This window comes from Parambassis ranga, chromosome 6, assembly GCF_900634625.1.
Source record: "Parambassis ranga chromosome 6, fParRan2.1, whole genome shotgun sequence".
Lineage (NCBI taxonomy): Eukaryota > Metazoa > Chordata > Actinopteri > Ambassidae > Parambassis > Parambassis ranga.
The window spans coordinates 6,958,803-6,980,068 of NC_041027.1; the positions used below are offsets into that span (position 1 = coordinate 6,958,803).

The 21,266-nt window shown below is 42.2% G+C and overlaps 3 protein-coding genes across 4 annotated transcripts in view; 1 reads left to right on the plus strand and 2 right to left on the minus strand.

Moving 5' to 3' along the window:
* Positions 1-407: 407 nt before the first annotated feature.
* On the minus strand, positions 408-4,297 carry bhlhe41 (basic helix-loop-helix family, member e41). Its single transcript, XM_028407922.1, has 5 exons — positions 3,652-4,297; positions 3,491-3,557; positions 3,257-3,364; positions 3,066-3,177; positions 408-2,771 (listed from the first exon to the last, which is right to left on the minus strand). Exons 1-5 carry the CDS (start codon positions 3,711-3,713, stop codon positions 1,831-1,833), a joined length of 1,290 nt encoding a protein of 429 aa, XP_028263723.1. The 5' UTR covers positions 3,714-4,297; the 3' UTR covers positions 408-1,830.
* Positions 4,298-5,117: 820 nt separating this feature from the next.
* Positions 5,118-9,822, plus strand: sspn (sarcospan (Kras oncogene-associated gene)). The gene is made up of 3 exons (XM_028408518.1): positions 5,118-5,587; positions 6,759-6,845; positions 9,099-9,822. The coding sequence occupies exons 1-3, from the start codon at positions 5,360-5,362 to the stop codon at positions 9,456-9,458; spliced, it is 675 nt and encodes a 224-aa protein (XP_028264319.1). The 5' UTR covers positions 5,118-5,359; the 3' UTR covers positions 9,459-9,822.
* Positions 9,823-12,550: 2,728 nt separating this feature from the next.
* Positions 12,551-21,266, minus strand: part of itpr2 (inositol 1,4,5-trisphosphate receptor, type 2) — a 44,997-nt gene continuing 36,281 nt past the window's right edge. For both annotated transcript variants that reach the window (XM_028408517.1, XM_028408516.1), the window contains 5 exons: positions 21,098-21,219; positions 20,833-20,998; positions 20,556-20,716; positions 15,556-15,717; positions 12,551-14,072 (listed from right to left, as the gene is read on the minus strand). In XM_028408517.1, the coding sequence (XP_028264318.1) occupies positions 13,995-14,072; positions 15,556-15,717; positions 20,556-20,716; positions 20,833-20,998; positions 21,098-21,219 (689 nt within the window). In that variant the 3' untranslated portion in view covers positions 12,551-13,994. The remainder of the gene's footprint in view (positions 14,073-15,555; positions 15,718-20,555; positions 20,717-20,832; positions 20,999-21,097; positions 21,220-21,266) is intronic.

Consider the following 21,266-nt stretch of genomic DNA (forward strand, 5'->3'; position numbering starts at 1 on the left):
ACATTCCTTAGCTGTGACCTGTCAGCTGATCATAGTGTAACAAAACATTCCACCTACTGAACTTACAGTGTTTTCCATTCACTAAGTATTGATCTTATAATTTAGGTTTATTTTTTTATGACCTAAATACGAAACATGTTGATATTTGTGGGTGAGAATTCATTGCATGTTAACTGAGGTTTTGTGTAGAACAAGTAGAAGCGGATACAGCTTTCTTTTTGATATTTATTTTACAACTCATCAGCAATAATTTAGAACAGCGTTTGTGTAAAGCATTAACGAAATGTGCAACGGTTGCTCAGTTAAATCTTTAAAAAAAAAACCCATAGACTTCTACAACATTGACAAAGACATGTATACTTCATGGTATATTCACAAAAACCTTTTTACAAACACACATGCCACTTTAACAGTTGATAACAGATTTTGAGGCAAAAACCAGCTGAGGAAATTACTACAAAAGCAATGTCATGTATGCAAAATACAATGAAAATCATCTCACATGTGAAAAAAGCAGAGCAACACTACACTTGCAGGAATTAATTTTAAAAAAGAGGCCAAGGTAAAGTTCCTAAAAATGGCAACGACCACAGTTTCCCTCCCAGTTTTGTCAAATCTTTTTTTGAAAAGCAACATTTATGAGAGTATCTAACACCTGATGTGTAGTGGGGTGCTGTGTGTTCAAATCTGATTATGAGTTTACCACAAAAGAGCTAGAAATAAGCGGTATTTTGTAAAAATGACTTAATCATCACTTTACTGCATGAATCATCACAAAGCATCTTCTCCTTGATTAAATTCAAATCCTATTTTTTATATCAAGACAACACAATAGAGAGGGTTTAAAGAGAACTACAGTGATTGACTTTCAGAATAAGGTGACTGTTCAAGAGGGGAGTAAAAGCAGAAAAAAGTGCACTTAACGTCTCAAAGAGTAAAGATCATCCTATACAAACTTTTAACAGCTGGGAAAATACAGGTACATTCAATATCAAAGATCTATAAGGTGCTATCCTACAATGTTTTCCTGGAGGTACAGGAGGTCACTGCAACTCTGTGCAGAAATGCTTCAGTCAGGGAGGGGGCCCAATATGCTGGTCAGCCAAACCCTCTGTGAATGAGGGGGTTTGTCATTCCATTATTCTGAATAATTTCTGAACGGAAGGAAGTAAACTTTTTAAAAGATGGAGAAATCAGACATGATACATTTCCCACTCATCTCAACACTAAGATTGTTGAGTTCCTAATAATTGAGATGGTGTATGTGTGTTGGGACAGGGGGTTACTATTCATTTCTAAGGAGTGCCTCCCAATCATCTATCCCGCCTAAGGTTGGGGATGAGGTATTGTAGGCATCACACTCCCAGGAGCACTTCTTTAATAGGCCCATTTAGTGCACATTTACATGTTAATGAATCAGAACTCTCAGGTCATAATATTTACAGTCAGAGTCAGCCAAGTTCTTAATGATCTTGGCAGAGGTCAGTTGCAACTTCATACATCCAAAGAGACGCATTGATTGGGATATTGCGCACTGCTGTAGTACTCAAAGTTTTTTTTTGGCACCAATGCTGCCATGTCAAAATATTTTATCAAAGAGGATAAAAAACTAACTTCAGCACAACACAGCCGTGCAGTGTCAATCATAGTCGTTAATCATTCAGATTGTTTAATCTATAAGTGCAAAAGGCACGCGCCGTCACAACTGTCCCCTGTTTTACCAAGATATTGTACACGGGGAACTTTTCTCTTTTAAAAGTAGCCTGATTTTTTAAAAAATGACAATACATAAGCTTCTTATCAGTACGCACAGATATGAACGCAAACTAATTAGCTCGTCTGACAAGCAGAAAACTGGTCGTTCTTGCCCTCCTGGCACGTGTCGCCTACGTCACCCTCTCCGTCGTCACTCTCGGGACTTTCCTCGCGCTCCTCAGGTGAGCCCGTCTCAGCTTCTTGTGACCCGTCGTTGTCTAGACAGTGGGAGTCCTTGGACTGAGAGGAGGCTCCAAATTGCGCAGACAAGCCGGGGAAAGTGGCGGCTGCCGCTGCTGCCGCCGCTGCTGATGCGTGTGCGGGATAAAGCCAGGGGAAAGGGGATGCAAAAGCTGCTGCTGCCGCTGCTGGGTACATGTACTTTTCAATGTTACTTTTATCGAAAAAAGGCATATAAGACGCCGCGGCTGAGGGGTTGATGAAGTAGAAAGGCATGCAAATTGGTGTCTGCTGTCCCACACTGCTTATTCCCATCAGAGAGTTCATAAACGCCAGATCAGGTCTGGAGGGGTCTGCGCCTCCTACCCCGCTCCCAGGCCAGCTCATCTTTGGTTTTTTGGCAACTCGTTCATCTCCAAACTCTTGCTTGATCTTCACTGCCTTGGATCCCTGCGCATTACTGCGCTCACATTCTTTATCTTTGCCCTCGCTCTTGTCAGCCTCGCCCCCGTATCCACTGTCAGTGTCTGTGTCATTCTCGTTAAGCTCTCCGCCCTGGGTTCTCTGGATGACCGGGACACAGTTGGCTTGGCTGTCAGATTTCTGCCCATCCTGTGCGTCCCCGGTGGGTAGCTGCTGCTGGAGAGGCGGCGCGCCGGGCTGGAACTGCGCCAGCACCTTGTGAAGGTGGTTGATGAGCTGCGCGCACCGCTGCTCTCGTGCTGTCCAGTTCTCAAACTGACTCAGGTACTGCAGGACCTCTTTAGCACAGGCCTGGAACCCGGAGTGGAATGCATCCAGATCAGCATGAAGGGACGATTTAATCGATCGGTCTCCTGCGTAAAGACAGAACCAGATTATTTTAACACGGGACAGGGACACGACGTGCGCCTGACAGAAGCTTGTTTTCACGTCTGCACACTGACAGTCAACACATGTATGCAAAATGATAAATACTGAGCTGCTCAAGTTACGTTTGAATATACATACACAGATGTTTACAAACAAGGAGTCTACTAATCCACCCTGCTGCTGTAAATACGTTCTAAAGTTTTGTGACGTGCAACGAGTTTGAATAATATCCTGATCAAGATTCTAAAACTTATACATTAAACACTTGTTCATCTTACCATTCTGCAAAGCAATAATCTTTTGGTGCTGCTGCTCCGTGACAGCAGTCAGTGCGTTTAAATGTTTCAGCGTTAACTCCAGGACGACTGCTTTCTCCAAGTGGCCGAGCGTCTGCGGAGGAGAGCACAGGTTCAGCTCGGACATCTCTCTCATGTAAAACTATTCGCTGAGCAACTTTTTGAAATCTCACCGAGAGCTTCAGATGTTCGGGTAACAAATCCTTCAGCTGGCCAATACATTCATTGATTCTGTCTCTCCTCTTCTTTTCAATCAGCCTGTGTGGTAACTTGTACGCGTCCTGCCGACAAAAATACACGTTTTAATACTTAAATGTATGAGATAAAAGTTACATGTGGAGTAAACATAAATATTTGTTTCTTTAAAACAACAACAAATATTAGGATTCGTATTGAAAGACGCGCACCTTCCCACCATCCTCTCGTTTTATTCCTCTTTTAGATTTGCACATGTAGAGAGACGGGTAATCCACCCTAAAGTAAAGGGGAAAGTGTCCGATTATTCAGCAGCTGTCGTGACAGTTTATTAGACAGAGTTTGACAAGAGTTGGCCAAAAGTGACACTCACCCCAAGAAATCAGCGTGCTCCATGAACTGCCTGTCCTGTAAATGCGGTATTCTTTCATCCATCACTTCTCTGCTGCTGGGTATCCGCTTCTGAGCTTCTTTGGGGAATGTTTGTTATTCCACGACCCACACACACGGACTGCTGAGGGAGATGATGCACAGTGCGTGTCCTCCAGTGGAGCTGCGTTTCAGACTGATGTCTATAGTTCCCTGAGCTGCCACTTTGCAAAGCCGTCGGCTCTGTGGTTAGAGCGCACGCGCGCCTCTGGTTGGGAACAGCTTCCGACTCACGTGTAGGCTGCACCAGCACAAAGTCCGGTAATTAGACCTTGTCTGTGTTATAGCTGCTATATCGCCGCCGTTCCTATAGCGATCTAGCCCAAACCATTCTGACCCGGCTGCTGAAACGTGTTTCCTGCAGATAGCCTGTAGCAGAGAACAAGTCGGTCGTGCGCGAAAAGGGAATGCAGAATAATAATCCACAGAAGCAGCAGGCATCGAACAATTTGGTCTGCAAAACTTTGTGCTTACTGAACAAGCCAAACAACCACCTGATATGTGACACGTTCACAGTTTTGGAGTAAAGCCAGATTTTTTTTTTAAAGCATAAATGTGAAGCCTCCAAAACTAAACAGCAGTCACGCAGCTGAGCTCCTGTGTCAGAACAAAGAGCGTGATGTGGAGCAAGTATATAAAACCTGCTCGTGCGCGTGCGCGTGCAGTGTCTGTCGCCGTATGGTGTTGCAGGGTAACCTACTCCATACATCCAGCCAAACCCACAGCTGCGTTGTTAGTAACCATGGCACCGGCCCAGCTGTGTGCTCAAACACGTGCGTCGCCGTCCTTTCTTAATCTCAGCATGAGTGACGCTCTCCCACTTTCACCTGAGTGTTTTCTGTTGCAGTGTGAGATGATTATGACTTTTCTGTGTGTGTGAAAGGCTGAAATAAATGATCACGTTTTCCTGATAGCGAAGCAGAAAGACTAACTTTGTCTTTATTTATTATTATTCTGATAATATGAGACATTTGTCAACTTTCTTAAAAATATGGTTTTAGCCTATAAGTTTATAATTAACTTCATTTAGTTGATTTCTATTACCACCTGCTCCCCTTCTATGAACAGTACAGTGTTCAAAAACACTAAAATCTGAGCCTCTGTAATGCCCTCACATGCCTTATGATCACATTACTTCTTCCTGTGAGTCATGTGACTTTTTCTGGCTGGCAGCATATGGCTCTCTTGTGTAACAGTGCTGACAAAGAATGATCCAGTCACTCCAGCTCTCTAATGAAGTGTGACCTCCTCTGTGCTGGCTTTTCATTAACTCATACCTGCTGATTTGCTGCTGTACTTTCCCTTTCTTGTCTTCAGTGTGACTACAAGAGAAATCATCTTAGTGTCGTGTGTTGGGATCCCCCTTCTGTCTTCCTGCCTCCCTTCCCTCCTCTTCCTTTCCTCCTCAGTATGCTGCCTGCTCTATATGTGGCACTGGAGCCGCTTTAGGAATCCAGTCCAAATGTTTTCCATATTAGTTCAGAGCCGTGTCTGTTTCCAAATAGCTGCCGAGCTGGGCTTATGGTGAGAGAAGGCGAGGAAGGGAAGGGAGGGGGAGAGAGGCAGACGGCAGGCAGGCGGACTCAGCCACCCTAAACATTGTGAAAGTTGTGAGCACCAACAGGGAAAGAAGTGTGAATACAGGAGAAGAAATGGGAAAGGGGCAGAAAGGTTCCTCAGACAAGAAGGAGGGCAAGAAGAAGCGAGATGCCAGCCCAACGCCAGACGACGACCACAAGTGCAGAGCGTGTTGTTTCCCTCTGCTCGTCGCCCTGCTCCAGCTGCTGTTGGGGGTGGCTGTCACCGCTGTGGCCTTCCTTATGTTGGCTATCAGCCCCTCACTGTTGGCCAGAGAGACGCCACACTGGGCTGGGATCATTGTAAGCTCCATCCTTATGTTCTATAGTCAGCCACTAAATTCACTTGTTTGCATGGAATCTGCATGACCCTCAGCCTCATCCTTCAGCGTGCTGTCCCTCCTCACCACACTGCATGTCAATACCAGTCACAGCCACACGGTAAATCAACAGCTTTGTCATGTTCTAATAAATCTCCATCTGTCCTGTTCATCTGAATGTGAACCTGAACTCTAAAATCAGTCACACAAGTCTGCCCACACCTTCTGTTGTCTGTCTTGTATGTCCAAGCAATTCTTAACATCTGGACAGATGAGATGAGACATTCAGTCACAGCATGCCATGTTTCAGCTGAGCTTGAAACACCTTGGAAGAACTAAAGGAGATTATCATTGTTTGCAAGTGTTGCCTATATCTCCACAGCCTCATTAGATGCTTTCTCATATGAATATATCACATATGCAGTGTTTAAGTTTAGTCATGTTTGTGTGTGCAACATGTGGATTTTCAAATAGAAGCACTGAAAGTATCTTAAATGTGAGTTGAGATTAGGACAGTTAGAGCACCTGAAAGCAGCACCAATCTGAAGAATGCAAATGAACCACTGGTTAAAGTTTAAAACATAAAAACACAATAATTTGCAATGAGAGTTCAGGTCACGTTGAAACATTTTGTTCCTGTTTGGGTGCTATCCTGGCCTATCACAGATGCCATCTGCTTTCAAAAACATCCTTGGACATCAACATCCCGAGTTAGATCCTCACGAGATTCAGCCGAGTGAAAAACACTGAGGTCATCAAGAACTTTCCAGAGAATCCTGAGTGCCTACGAACCTGGGAAAAACATTCAAATAAGATGCTGCACGTTAGTCACAAGACTCCAATTGCACTGAAGAGATAGAGTGTGAGTGTCTGTGTGTGAGGGAGAAAAAGGAGAGGACAAAGTAATGCAATCAGATGGCAGTTTACTGCTGAATCATGCAATATTAAGAAACACCTCTGAAAACACATGTACAATAATTTGACCTATTCTAATAGCAAATGTGATATACAGTATGTTACATCATGGCAACCAGGTGCAGTATTAAAAAATGACATGACAACAGTCTGGAGCATCACAGTCTGTGATGCTCCAGTGTGAGTGTTATGTTGATAGATGTGAATGAGTCTAACCAACATGTTCCGGTGTGTTGCAGCTGTGCTTAGTTTCCATCCTGGGCTTCATCCTCTACTGCATTACCTACCTCCCTGATGAGAAGACATCCATACAATTTATTGTCAAGGTGAGTTTACAGGCAAGTTTCGGGGAACTCAATTCAATCAAAAATTCCTCTTTCAAACTGAGCAAAGCTCGTCTTTATTGCAATAAACTGTGCGATCAGATGGGTCACTTTCTCCAGACAGAGGGCCTCTGAAGAGAACATTGTTTTACTTACTGGTGCAGCACAAGGCCGTGCTTTGGGAACAGGAACTGTCAGTGCCATAAAGAGGGAAAAAAATGGAACTGTGTTCCTGGTTAAAAGTGCTCTGCAGGGATCCCAGTGAGTGGAAGAGTACTTTCCTTAATGCACCTTGATCGTACAGCTTAATTAGCATTACATTATAGTTCAGGGCTATTAAAATCACTCCGTGCTGAGTAGAAGCAGCATCCTTGTTTTTTTCTGAGCATACCAGGTTTAAATATTTGCACATTTATTGTAAAATAAAGCTTCACAACACTCATATATCTCTGTATATAAATAGATAATATGCATATGCATAAGTGCAGCTTATTCACAATGGCAGTGCAGTTTTAAAATACCCTCAGATTGGTTCTGATTTCTTGGAAGGTACAGGATAAAGTGGCTTATGAGGATGGGTGGATGGATGGCAATAACATACGAGGGGTAATCAATAAGTCAGGTCAAAGGCACATCAGCCTATGTGTACTACAGGCGTCTCAAAGCCTTTTCATCCAATGATGTCCATCTTACTGAAAACAGTGGACTGCATGATTCAAATGTGGAGCCTGGAAGATGATCTGAAAGTCAATGTCACCACATAAGAGACAGAATAATGAATTTACAACAGTTTATTACAGCAGAGCTGGTTGTCTCCCAGAATCATGTCCTGCACCTCAAAAAATCCTGATAAGAAAACTGATTAGGCACAATGTGAGAATCTGCCATTTTTGAGATACAACCTGAAAAAGCTCCCCTCTCCCACTCAAAAACCATGGATGATACTTGGGGTACCACTTTTAACTAGAGACAAATAAAGCAGTGGACTCTGAGTCCAGTGAATCCTTTAATATCTTCTGTTTTCTTGGATGCAAAGGGAGTTCTGCTCTTCATTTATGTGGAATGTGGATTTGAACCTGCCATGCTCACCTGATTTGGCAGCCTCAGGCTACATCTTTCCCAAGATGAAGAAGGGGCATTGTGGTAATCAGTGATAATGAGGTCGTTCTGCTGTAGAGGTCTATGGCACCTCTATAAAGAACGCATCTGTGTCCTCTACAACAGCTGGACAAAGTGTGCAAAAGTGTCAAAGGGACTCTTTCTTCTGTAGGACACAAGCACATCGTTCTGCCTCTAAATGTATCATCAGTGGGTTTTTCCTAAATACAGCATACGAAATACAACCTTTTAACTCATTTTTGTTGTGAATTCAGACATCGCAATGAACATGAACCCATAGCTGCACTATATTTATTCTTACTTTGGAATTTATGGCATACCAACCAACTCTTATTTCAGCTGTCCTTGGTGGAAGCTGAAAGAGTAAAAAGTCTGCAGCTGCAGAGAATATTGATGTTACAACTTAGTCAAATGGATCTTAGCACCATTTTTTTGTGTTAAAATGGCATAACTGAGTTTTGAGGTTCCTGACAAAAGAGACCACATGACCTGACTCATTGCAGTGTCTACCTGCTTTGGTGTTTCAGATTAGCTCCTTCTAGCAATAGCACAGACAGTGCTTGTTAATAGACTTGTTGTCCATCTCCTCACTCTAAGCAGCCACGCTTCAGATCTCACAGCTGTTCCAAAATTAACATAAATGCCATTTTAAATCAAGCACCACTCATCACTTGCATAATTCCATAAGCAGTATGTAACTGAAAGCAAAATACGCCTGTGAATGAGGGTTCCTGTTATATAAGCGGTGGATTAAGATGAAGGTTTAGTGTTATTGAGATTGTGCAATTGCATAAACAACACAAAGCCTCTGTCACATTTTACATTTTTATTTTTAGACACTCACACAGGACGTGCACTAAAGGTGAGAAATGGCTGTAACGGCTGGGTACAGCGTGTGGGCTCTTACTCCGAGGGTCCGACCTTGCCCTGTAGTATTGTGGATAATCTCTTTGAACTGCCGGTGGCACTGAGCCAGCATGTCTGTGTCTAAGCTACAATTCTGGCATGGTTGGGGTAATCATGAGACAACAGACTAAAGCAGGAGACAGATTAGACTATAAAAAAACACACTTATTGAAGACATTCTGATCAAAGTGAAAGTGCATGGTCTCACACTGGTTCTCTGTCCTCTGTCAGCTCCTGTACTTTGTCCTCTGCACAATTGGCCTGGTCATCTCAGTGCTGGCCATGGCCTTCGCTGGACACCACTACACACAGACCAGCAGCTTCATCTGCGAGCAGGCCGGAGAAGACTGCGAATGCATTCTTGACCAAGACGACCCGATAGCTCGGAAATTCACCTATGAGGGTGTCAGCGACTGTGAGGTGATCACAGGTACACTAACGCTCTACTTCCTGCTCCAGATTCTGCTCAACCTGGTCCAAGCACTCGTCTGTGCTGTCGGGGCCTTCATCATGTGGAAGCATCGCTATCAGGTCTTCTTTGCCGGTCTTCAAATCGGCTCTCCCTCTGGCCAGCAGTGGCAGAAAGTTTAACATGATGATGATGACTCTGGTGTGTGTTTTCTTCTTATAGTAACACCAGGTGATCGTTGTACTATAATGGCCTTTTGCATACATTTTGTATAACTTTGTACTTGAAAATGCTGACATTAACTCATCAATCAGCTCTCATGGCAAAATTCTGGTGTAAGATTTATTGATGAAGATGATGAGGATGATGATGATTAGTTGCTTCAGTGAAGCCTTAAGTGGCCGTCTGAATTGCTGTACTCTTGAATTATGCTGCAAATGTTAAATGATGTTGCCTAAAGCTTTAGAAAATGAATTTGAAATGAAAAGCAAATGTAACTAAAATATATTTTTAATCTTGTTTTAAATAAATGCTTTATCACATTTATTGAAGTTTTTATTTCTACATCGTTTTAGGTCATCTTCAGATTGTTAAAAGCAGGTAAAAAGACTTGTTTTATTTCATTTGTAACTATAAAACACTGTAAACACTCTGTAAAAAATAAATGAAAGACAATATCAAAGATCTTTCTGTTGTGCTGATGGGAGTAAACTCCAGACAGAGATCCTGACAGCAGTAACACGACCTGTGCGGTCTACGCCTCATGAAGCAGACTGAACTGGGCTGTGGCTTGTGATGGTGGATGCCAGGCCAGTAGCCAGCATGACTCAAACAGCCTGTAGGAGTCAAACTACTGCAGCCACAGAGGGAGGGGTGAATGAGCCGAGGGGTGAGGAAAGGGGGACTGAGACAGACAGCTGGACAGAAGTAACAGTTTCAGTTGAGTTCTGTTGAAAGTGTTTTGCAGATTTCAGAATACAAGATGGGCTTTGTTTGATTATTACTTTCACCTCAGGTGCTGACTGCAGATGCCCATAGTCTACATGTGCTGAGCAGCACGTGAGGCTGTTACCACAGAGGGGTTGAACAACACCGGCAGTTTAACACTTTGAGAATTTGAAATCAATAACTTGAAAATTGCAAGTAAGCACTGAGAAAATGAAGCATGGAGACATTGAATGTTCAGTAGTGAACTTTTTCACCATGCTGTAAGAAGGGACACCCTCCCCTGCGGTGCTGTCCTTGAGACCGAGGCAGCGGATGACTGCACGGAGACCGTCCATTTTCCCAGACTGTGCTGACTTGCAATTTTCCGTTACCCGAAACAGATATACTACAAAAGTTATTGACTTCAAACTTTCTATATAATCACTCAAAGAAACTTAACAGCATGTGCATGTAACAAGCGCTGTGTAACTCGTCTCCTCCTACCATAGGACCAAAACATATGAATCACTTCCTGTAGATAAAACATGAGCCCAAATCTTTCTAATGAGAAAAGGCTGATTGACGTAATAGTAAACATTTTACATGCATAATCAATTACTTATGCATTTTTAATATCAGAATTTTGACCTATTTGTTTGAAAACCTCTGAAACTGAAAAGAAAACTAGTGTTGTTGTATTGTCCTCATATTGTAGGAATGATTTATAAATTCTGCATGACAACCCCGCACAAATGTGTGTGTGAAGGCAGAACCATCAGTGTTTTTCCATGTACTTGTTTTGTGCTACGATGTTGATGCCTCATGTGACTACAAAGGCTCAATCTCACAGCCAGACACAGGAAGTCACATGCCAGTCATCATGGGGGCATGTTTATTTATAAAAAAAATGACAGTGACGAGGGACGTTCCGCCATCCTCCTTCTTCTCTAAAGTAAACAGCTCTCTGTGTGGTCAGTTGATGTTCTTAGAGTGAAAATAACTGATTCTGTTCGTCACCGATGCTGGTGTGAGTGTTCAGAGGAAACTGCAGAAGGCAGAAGATCAATATGTGTATTGACATGAATCACATAAACTTTCACTGCAACTCTGGAAGACTGAACTCTCACACAGAATTTAAATCATCATTATTCAGTTTCATTTTAAACTTTTATATCCAGCTACATATAAAGCTTAACTTAGAATCTAAATATGTCTGCCTATTAAAGTTAAACCGCCGGCACTACTTTCAGCCACAAAGGTGTTTGGGATGTTGCCTTGTATTTATTGACCTTCTTTGGGTTTTTTTTTCTGTGTTATGAAGCCACAGAGGCCAAGCATGTGATTGTGGTTTGCAAAATATGTCTAAGGTGGTAAACAATACATGGCTCACATGCATCAAACTCATGAAAGAGAAAACAATAAAGCAGATTAGGTAACTAATATTAAAAGTCTTCTCCTTGAGGTGATAACATACAACTGATTAAATGGGCTGTTTAAGAATGGATGCAGGCTGAAGCAGTGTTATCACAATATAGCAGTGAGACTCCCCACCCCCCACCCCCAGACAGTAATGATGGTCCTGATTTTATCCTTTCCCTCCCTTCCCCTGTCTGAGTGCGATACATTCCAGTAATGCTGCACTTTACCCTCCTTGTCTATGCAGTGACAGCTGCTCACCATTATGGCACTGCGTGAACTAATTTTAATGGCTGTCACAGGCGGCGGGAGCAAATGCAGGCCTGCCAGCGTAAACACTGAACTGAAGCCAAGAAGGATGGTCTTCTCTGTAGAGGGTAAATGACAGGACAGGATAAAAGACCTGTTTACTTTCTGTGTTTCATTTATCATCTCAAATATGGTACATAAGTGCAAAGATGCAGAAAATAAAGCAGCCACTGTTTTGAATTACCATCTTCCTTAAGGATACTTCAGATGTATATTTTTAGACCTCTTCCTCAACTACAATTATACCTTTAGTTATTTAGACCCCCATGCTCTCAACTAAGGTGTTAAATGACATTTGACCACACAATTTAAATATTCAGATTTTTTTTTCTGAGATTAGTTATTTAACTATAGATTGTTCTGGTGAGAGTTTTTGACATTTCTGTTCTCTCTTCAGTATAATGGAATTAGATGGCACTGAAGTTTTGATGGCAAAAAAAAATATTTTTCCATCTACTTTACTTTTACTTTATATTGGAAGGAAGGCAGAAAAAAATCACACCAAAACAATCAGATTGGATAGATAATACTGTATGTTACAGGAAAAATATGATTATTTGACTATGGGTTGTCCCCTTTTAGTTTTTGAAAAAGATTCTTTCACATTAGTTGATATGCTTTATCCTTTGTTTTGAAAGTGAGTAAAGTGTGAAGGTTTAAGTCCATAGTGTCAGCAGCTGATTCTAAAACTGTTAAAAGTGGAGCAGAGGCATCCACAATGTATCTGTTAGCGTTGTCTCTGGCGTTAGACGTCTGTTCATTCAGCATGAGCTGAAACATGACCTCTTCTGAATGAATGCAGACCTTTTCCAAGGTCCCTTCACCAACAAATAAGTGTACGTAAATTAACACCGAGAGTGGGTGGCCAAGTGCAGAGTGGGTCAGGGCGATTGTGAGGGAGTGTTCATTCAATTCTAACAACAAGGACTGAACCGAACTCTGCTAGAAAGCTGCTGACTCAAAGTCTTGTTACAAATTTAATATTAGGACACCTGACCACCATAAAATACATTTTTACAAGAGAACGTGTCACACTCAGTCATAGCCACCTGTTGGTGTTTAAAACTGGACTAAACAATCAGCTGTAGTCAGAGTGAATAGTGGAGATGATTCACACAAAAAGCCCTTTAGGAAACAACAGTAAGATGAGCAGATACAGTAAATATTACAGTATTAGCTGACATCCCTACACACATGTGCACGGTGATAACTGAGTTCACCATCTTCTGTCAGTACTACATTATGTACCAATGTGAGATTTAGACTTAAAAGAAATTTCAAGTAAATTTTACACCGATATTATTTTTATTCACATTTTTGTTACTTATATACTCTCATGTAATCTCATGTAAAAAAAGCAACTGGTGCAGTGAATGCATATTTAAACACAATGCATTCAAAATAAAATACTCTTAATGATTCAATGTTTCCAGTTACTGGTTTGACTTTTTTACCCTTTTTAAAAAGTGCAGTTTTAGCAATTGCAATGTACTGTTTATAAAATTTAAGAGTAAGGCAGCGTGATTCCTTTTTCAAAATGCAAAAAGATAATAATACTCCAGTTATGAATTCTCATAAATACAAACGCATGCATGCTCTTCCCCTGGAGGCCGATCATTGACCTCTGTGAGGCCATTGGACCTGCACTGTGACAGCAGAGGAACGTAGGCGAAGACATGACTGTGCACAGGACTTGACAGCACTTAACCATTAACCTTACCCTAACATTTCACTCGACCTCTGTCGGGCACACTAACACCACACTGGCTGATGTGTGCTGTGGCTGGACAATCATTTACAGAGAAAGGTTTTTCTGTGTACAACTGTGTGTGTACAGCCCATATAGTGCTCCCTGTAGTTATAGCAGGCCCATAAGACACACATCAATAAGGTAGTATTTGTGTCACAAGGCACTGTTTGAATAAACCTCTTGCACTTTGACACTAGTAATTGCAGGTATACACGTCTTGTTCTTAAGGCTGGAGTTTGTGTGTCTGTTTTCATAGTAACGTTGCTCCCGAGCAACGCGTCACTGTGTCCTGTCAGAGGACAGAGCCTCACACCCCTCAGTGGGCGTGGTTGGGATGGTTGTGCTGAGGACTCAAGAACCCGAGCCTCTGCTTGTTTTTCCTCTGTTCTGTCATCTGTGAAGGAGATTGAGAAAAAAAAATACATCAGCCTTGATGTACAAACCTGTGTTAATGCTATTATTGATCTAGTGGGCACTTTATTATGCAAAATACAATATTCCCACTTGCTCACACATAATTATAGCATTCAGAGGGGAGTATTTATCTATTAAAATTTGCAGTGCAGGTAAAATTTTGCTCCAAATCTCCAATTCAAGAGTAAACATGTTTGTTTAGATGAATCAAAATGCATCTAAAGCAGATATGCTGCATAATAGTCTGTGACAGAGTGTATCAATAAAGTTTCTTGACTGACATAAAAGGAAAACAAATTCATTCACCCTTGTATGCAAATAACTGTTTCAGCTCTGTTGTTATGACTGGAAAATAAAATGTCCCTTGAACACAGTTGTGTGGGCGTGCTTGTGTGCAGAGCTCTGACCTGCACGTTGGATGTTGTATAAGTGTGTGTCCATGTGTGAGCCTGCTTTCTCACAGCCATTACTTTTACAGTGATTATGGTGATGTCATGAATGAGCACCAGTGGTTCCGCAAACCACAAACTGTACATGCAGGTTAAAGGAAATTGTGCAGAACTACAAATATGGAAAGCAGCACAGACAGACATGGATCCATCTCTCTTAGCTGTAAGGTGTGAAGTGCCGAGGTCAGCAGAGGCTGTAATAAAGGGGGAACTTTCCTCCCTGACAGACCCTGTGTGAGACCTGCATGCATCCCCTCTTAGCTGCAGAGCTGCAGCCTCTCCTAGTTCTGCATAAACAAACTCCACATCATAAAGGTGAAGTAAAAGCAATAAAATCAATGCTAACCAGATGACTGCTTATGAGTCTCTACAGTAAAAATAGATTAGTTAAACATAACACCCCAGCAGTACAAAAAGTTGCTGTTTAAAGATCCCAGCCAGGAGCTTTGCCGAGGTCGACAGAGGTTGTTGTTTTGTTTACTGGAGTGTGATCCTCCCCCCATAGGAGTTGTTTTCACACATCTGGCAGAAGAGGAACAAGGACAGGCCTGTGACTGGAATCACATGCAGGGGAGGCAGGTGATGAGAGTGATCAGTCACACTGTAGCAGCGGAGCTAGTCATCCAAACAGCCAGAGGCTCACTGGCGGCTCTTAGTTGCGTTGATTGCTGACGTGATAGTCACCTGTCGTGCTGCGCACAACAGCATCAAGGGTCTGATAGAATCCATGCAGATTACTGAACTCAGCACAGAGATGGATAGCAAAATGAGAGTGCTGAAGCTGCCTCTTTCATGTGACCTTTTCTCCCTGCGGGTGTTTTTAGGTGAATAGAGACTCAAGGTCAAGCAGCACGTGCAGATGACGGTCCATGTGCTACAGTCAACTGAATAAACGCAATTATGAAATATTGCCTTTAGAAATGGAAGCATTTCACTTTCACTATTTACAAGGCATTAACGTTCAGACAAACACAATGTTTCGACCTTTTGTAATGCCCTGGAGTGTTATTCTACCTGCTCTTTGAGCTCAGCCAGCTGGCCTGAGAGCTGAGCCACCAGAGTGACAGTGCTGTCCAGTTTCTCCTGCAGAGACCGCATCTCATTCTGCTCGTTGTCTCCTTCGCTGCTCACCAGAGACATGGCTCTCATGCGAGGGAACCACTCCAAGTTCTTTTCCTGAAGGAGAGAGGCAGAGATGGGACATGAGGAAAAACACTGAGGGAGGTGAAAGTCTGAAATAAAGCTGACTCAATAGGTCAGAGAGACAGCAGCAACAGTATGTTGGCACAGACATTGACAAGAGAGATTTGCATAGACACACGGGGAGCACTACAGCGCCAAAGCCAGACTGCAGGAGGAGAGTAAACAGAGAGGTAGTGGTAACTGGAGACAGGCGTGGAGGCCTAATATTAATCATCTCATCAGGATGGAGGCTGCTCTCTGTTCAGCGATCAACAGTGTAATTTTTTTAAGCGGCACTGCTGTCTCTTGGATACTGCAGATAGCAATAATACACTAAATGAACAGTAACTGCCATTTACATTCTCACCCACTCCATAAACACACTGTTGATGTGGGGATGAGTCACTGCTGTCTATGGAGAACACAACTGGGAGTATAGTGTTACTTATGTGCACATGCAAAAGGTAGATGCTTAGTTTATTTTTCCAGCAGTGCAGTGGACAGAGGAAATCATCTGCAGCAAGGAGCCAGTGAGAAACACAAAGCTATAGAATTATATAAGGACTTAAGTGTTGTGCATGCGTGGGTGTGTGTACTATTGGTGTGCATCGGCACAGATGTGCACAGCAGACTGTGACGTGTGTGTGTGTTTTACAACATGCATGCTCTCTGAGAATGAGATGGGTTTCACGCAGACAGACTGCCATCAGCTGATCTTATGTAATATTCCTTTGCCGGTTCCTCTGATAAAAATTACCTAAAAGGTGCAGAGAGTGGGATTTGACTGGCACCACACTAAGTCCAGTAGGAGGAGTGAGGTGTTCTCCCACCTACTCTTATATAAGAATAGACTACAGGGAGAAAAATTGTGTGAGACGCTGAGGACAAAGACGAGGACATGAGGGGAGTGTAGTCTGAGGGTGGACGGGGACTGTGTGGGTTATTTGTTGTTGTTTTCAGTGATCACACTTTGCAAAGTGAGACATTAATAGCTGTGCCATCTGATCTCAGTCATTCAAAAACTATTTTTAAAAAAATATTTAAAAACTATTACAAATTTTAGAGTGGCAAACTTTATAAAATGAATGTCAGTAAAAAGCCTTTAATGTGAAACATTCTATTTTTGGTGTAAATTATTTACAAAACAACACAGTGAAAGAGATCAAATGTTCTGCTAACTGAGTAAATATAAAAATTTGACACAGAAAAAATGAAGCAAACGCACACACGTGCATTGCCCCATCATGAATTCGATACATTTTTTAAAAATTTGTTTATGTATTTAAAAAAAAATCATATTCTACAACCTCAAATTTCAACTGAAGATCAGCTAGTATAAATAAATATGATCACGATATGGGAGAACAGTTCCTTACAGTCTAACCTGCATGATGTGAGGAACAACCAGGCAGGTGTGTTAGCTTTTGTTTTAGGTTTAGGTGCTATTAGGTGCTGTAATTGAAATTTTGAGACCCTCTTTGCACTGATCAGGGGATCTGTGAACTCTCACTTTGAGCAGCACTTAAAGAATTGATTGTCAAGGGGGTCAATTTCAGTCTCACTGACCCTTTTACATTTGTTACAAGTATACATGTGACTCAGATTACCCAGCAAAAGGAGCTCCTCCACGTCTTTACCTTACTTTTTTGTTGGCATTTTTAGACTTTTCCTTTTGAATACAGCAGTGGAAGCAGTAAGGCTGATTGAGCTACACAGCATGAATTGAGTCTTTCTATAAGACTATCAGCTATCAGCTATCTCAGACTAATTTGGGCCTCTGGCGTCAAGGGGGTGATAAAATGAAAAAGAATAGTTTCCTTTCTCACCATTTCAAAGAGACAACTAGGGCTCTGTGAGAGCAAAGACAAAGCCTAACCATCACTGGGACTGAGGGCTATCTGATGCTCATCCATAACTGATGGATTGTTACTAAGTAACCTCAGTGATGTGAATATAACATCCTTCAGGAGGTAAAGTCGCCATCCCTTAATGACAGAGATAAAAAGATGAAGTTAGTCTGTACAGTATCTGAACTATCCCGCCAGTGTGCTGCTGCTCTTCATTAAACTGTACAGTGGTCCACTGTGCTGAACTGCCTGAGTGAGTCAGGCTTTAGCGTCGCTTCATTGATCCATTTAAACACATCAGTGAGCATGAATTTACAGACATTCATGTGCTTCTCACTCTGCTGCCGTCACCATACCACTGGTGTATTTCCTCACATACTGTACCTGCAGCCTTAACCAAACACACACACACATCTTGCTGCTGTAAACACAGTGTGGGAACAACCTCAGATGTCACTACAGTCAGGTACTGTAGTCAAATGCTGTAGGGTTTGGATAGAAAAGCTGTATGCTCTCAAACCTTTTGTTTCACTCACATACAGTTATGCTGCATGTGTTAATGCTATGGAGCTATAACATGTGTTTGACCCGCTGCTAATTGGCTTCGTGTGTGAGTAATCTAGCCGTGGAGTATTATAGACACCTGTAGAGTAATCCACATATAGGGCAACTCACCCTGCATGCCATTGAAGAAAGTCCAACATGGTCTGAAATATTTGCATTCTGCTCTGCACATTAATGTACTGTCTGCTCTGTCCTCTAATGTATTCAGTAGAAAAACCTCAAAACTCTCACTCACTAGCCTGAGCTTCTTTTTCTGTCCTCGTCTGAACTCAAATCTTCTCCAAACATCTAGATTTTTTTAACAGCTCATACTCATCTCCCTACAGTGCATAGTGTATGTTAAAAATGTTGTTTGCACACACAGACTAGTACAATCTGTGAACGTAGATTCACAGACATTTATTGATAAGCTAAAACCAACACGTTCAGAGATTAGTTCAGGTGGGTGGGCCTAAAATTAACCCTTTTATTTATTTAAAATATTTTTTGTGTGTCCTTGTATGTGTGCAATTTGATTAGGCTTTTGTAAATGCAGTGAACTTCAGGCAGACTTTAAAGTACTTCTAATCACATGATAAAGATAACAAAATAAAATGACACAGCAATCTACCAGACACACACACACACACCGACAAGTTCTTTAGAACCACAGCCGCACTGCATCTTATGAAGTCAAGTTTGACCTTTGCCCTCACTTTACATCACAAACACACTTCTTTTATTACAGACAGATCACATGTGTGCTGTAAATGAAGGGTCCATGTTGTGACAATGACTGCCTGTTCATGTGTATGTGTGTATGTGTGTGTGTGTGAGAGAGAGAGAGACAGAGAGAGAGAGAAAGAGAAAGGGACAGGAGAGCACGTGCCAGGCAGGGCTGAGCTATTAGCAGGCCACTTGAGATGGGTTATGTAACAGCGTTGTGGCTGCTGCAGTACCTGCTAGGCCTGTAGTTGCCGTCATAATTTTACACACAAACACCCGCACACCGATTCACATACACACACAACACAGCAACAGAACAGACACTCAGTGTAACAAGATCCTTCTCTTTTGCTTGGCACCACATCACTTTATCCTGCCCAACCAGATACAATCATTATGAGAGTCAGAGGCTGTGTGTGTGTGTGTCTATGTGTGAGGTCAGGTTTCAGCTTTTTTTCTAACATGAGGGATGCAAGGGGAGACAGAGTTTTAATCTGTATAGTAGCTGCTGCCAGTGTTGCCCTAAATTGTCCTGCAGTAGAACACAAGTTTAATAAGTGGAGCTCCAAACTGCAGACTGACACTTTTCCATCCGGATGGTGCCTGTGTGCAAAAAGTTGTGCCACTCCGGCCTGCATTTCAACAAGTTTGAGACTGTAACTTTGTACTGGCACTGCATATGAAGCTTGGAAGCTCAAATGAATCAGTCTATCACCACAACTCAAACTCTGCTTTGAAAACTTTACTGTCACCTAACTAGACACTGCCTATTAACTGGACACACAAAGTTGTTTAGTCTGTTACCCTCCAGTGTGTGTTGATCTGCACTATAATAGGGCGTGTTAATATAAAATCCTGAGTCATCATTACCTCCTCACCCACCAATACCTTGGCCCGACATCAGAGAAATGACCTGTTGGAAGGTCTGCTGATGCATATTAAGTCAATGTCTGTCACCTGTTTGTTATGCAAATTATTCATTACAATGCCACCATTCTTATAGCCAGCACGGCTGAATGTTAATAACAAAATGTGCCATTGTGAGCGAGGTTTCGTTTGAATCCATTAACCTAACAGCAACACCTTTAGCCGCCCTTACATCCTTCAACGTCATGTCTGAGTGTCAGCGTAGCAAGTTGGTGCATTGATGATAATACTGCTGGACTGGGTTTAATTACTATTTAACCATACTGTGTCCCAGCAGGTGAGGAGCTCGGCATAGTGAAGACTACCCTAGCACAGAGAACCATCTCTCTCCAGCAGCAAGAGAGGGGGAGGAGAATAAATTGGGATGCCTGGCACAGGCCTAGAGGCTCAGTCTCATTTTTCGATCGCTCGTCTGCTGTAGAGGATCACGCTTATGTAGCACACTCTGCAAGTCTGCTAACTAAGGAGGGTTGTGCAACTTTGAGACTCTGACACTAAGGCATCTGTATGCTCATCTGCTTGGTGCAGCTTGCCAACAAAATATGAATTAGGGAGCGAAATGAATGTGTTTGCTTCTCCATATGTTCCTGGAATAATAAGTAGAGGCCTGGGTGCTGTTTATGTTCACCTTAAAAATAGAGCAATGCTGTCTCAAATTTCAATAACAACCTATATGACAGAATTTTGATTGATAAGTTTATGGCCTAGGGTAGAAAGAGATGAGTGAAATGAATCCTGTTGTCCTTCCTCCTGCAGTCTGTGTAATGTGTGTATATTTAGTCTGCTTACTGCAATCATCTGGGCCACGTAGCTCTCTGGGCCGGTGTACTCAGTCGGATCCTTCACACGAATCAGAACCAGGAAATACAGGTAGTGCCACATGTTGTGTTCGGATTTGATGTGCTCCTCAAAGGACACCGTCTTGTTGTCAAATTTATCCCTTTCCAACCCTGAAGGAGAGTAGATTTATTTAACATATATGCTTTATAATACAACATGTTATGCTAAATAGGACCTATTATTGCATATATTGTACGTCTGCTCGCCATCATGAGTCAATACACACCACAGATAAAACAGGTGGTTTTGAGGATCTCCTCCTTTCTCTGTTTCTCACTCCTTAAGTCTGCAAAGGTGTCAATGATGACACCAAAGATGAGGTTAAGGACGATGATGATGACAACGAAGAAGAACAAAAGGTCGTAAACCACTCGGGCTGCAAAGAGAGGCTCCTGGAAAGAAAATAAATAATAAACTATCACATCAAAACTGTTTTTTTTAACAGAAAAGGCAAACACGATGTGTATTTGTTAATATCAAGGTTGCCTTGCCTGTTTGGAGGGCCTCCTGAGAATGTCTCCCACTCCTCCTCCATTACGCAGTCCCTGGTTCAACACAGTGATTATACACATAAGCAGAGTGTCACACACCCGCTCTGTCCCATCGTCTTCATCTGTAACAACATACACACAGTGCAACACGTGAAGGGCAAGAACAGAT

Bases quoted from the DNA above. Each gene is read 5' to 3' on its own strand.
- bhlhe41 (XM_028407922.1), bottom strand. From the start codon at position 3,713: ATGGATGAAAGAATACCGCATTTACAGGACAGGCAGTTCATGGAGCAC. The intron at 3,558-3,651 runs GTGAGTGTCACT...CCTTTACTTTAG, and splicing joins GAGCACGCTGATTTCTTGGG to GGTGGATTACCCGTCTCTCT. The intron at 3,365-3,490 runs GTGCGCGTCTTT...TTTTGTCGGCAG, and splicing joins AACGAGAGGATGGTGGGAAG to GACGCGTACAAGTTACCACA.
- sspn (XM_028408518.1), top strand. From the start codon at position 5,360: ATGGGAAAGGGGCAGAAAGGTTCCTCAGACAAGAAGGAGGGCAAGAAG. The intron at 5,588-6,758 runs GTAAGCTCCATC...GGTGTGTTGCAG, and splicing joins CACACTGGGCTGGGATCATT to CTGTGCTTAGTTTCCATCCT. The intron at 6,846-9,098 runs GTGAGTTTACAG...GTCCTCTGTCAG, and splicing joins CCATACAATTTATTGTCAAG to CTCCTGTACTTTGTCCTCTG.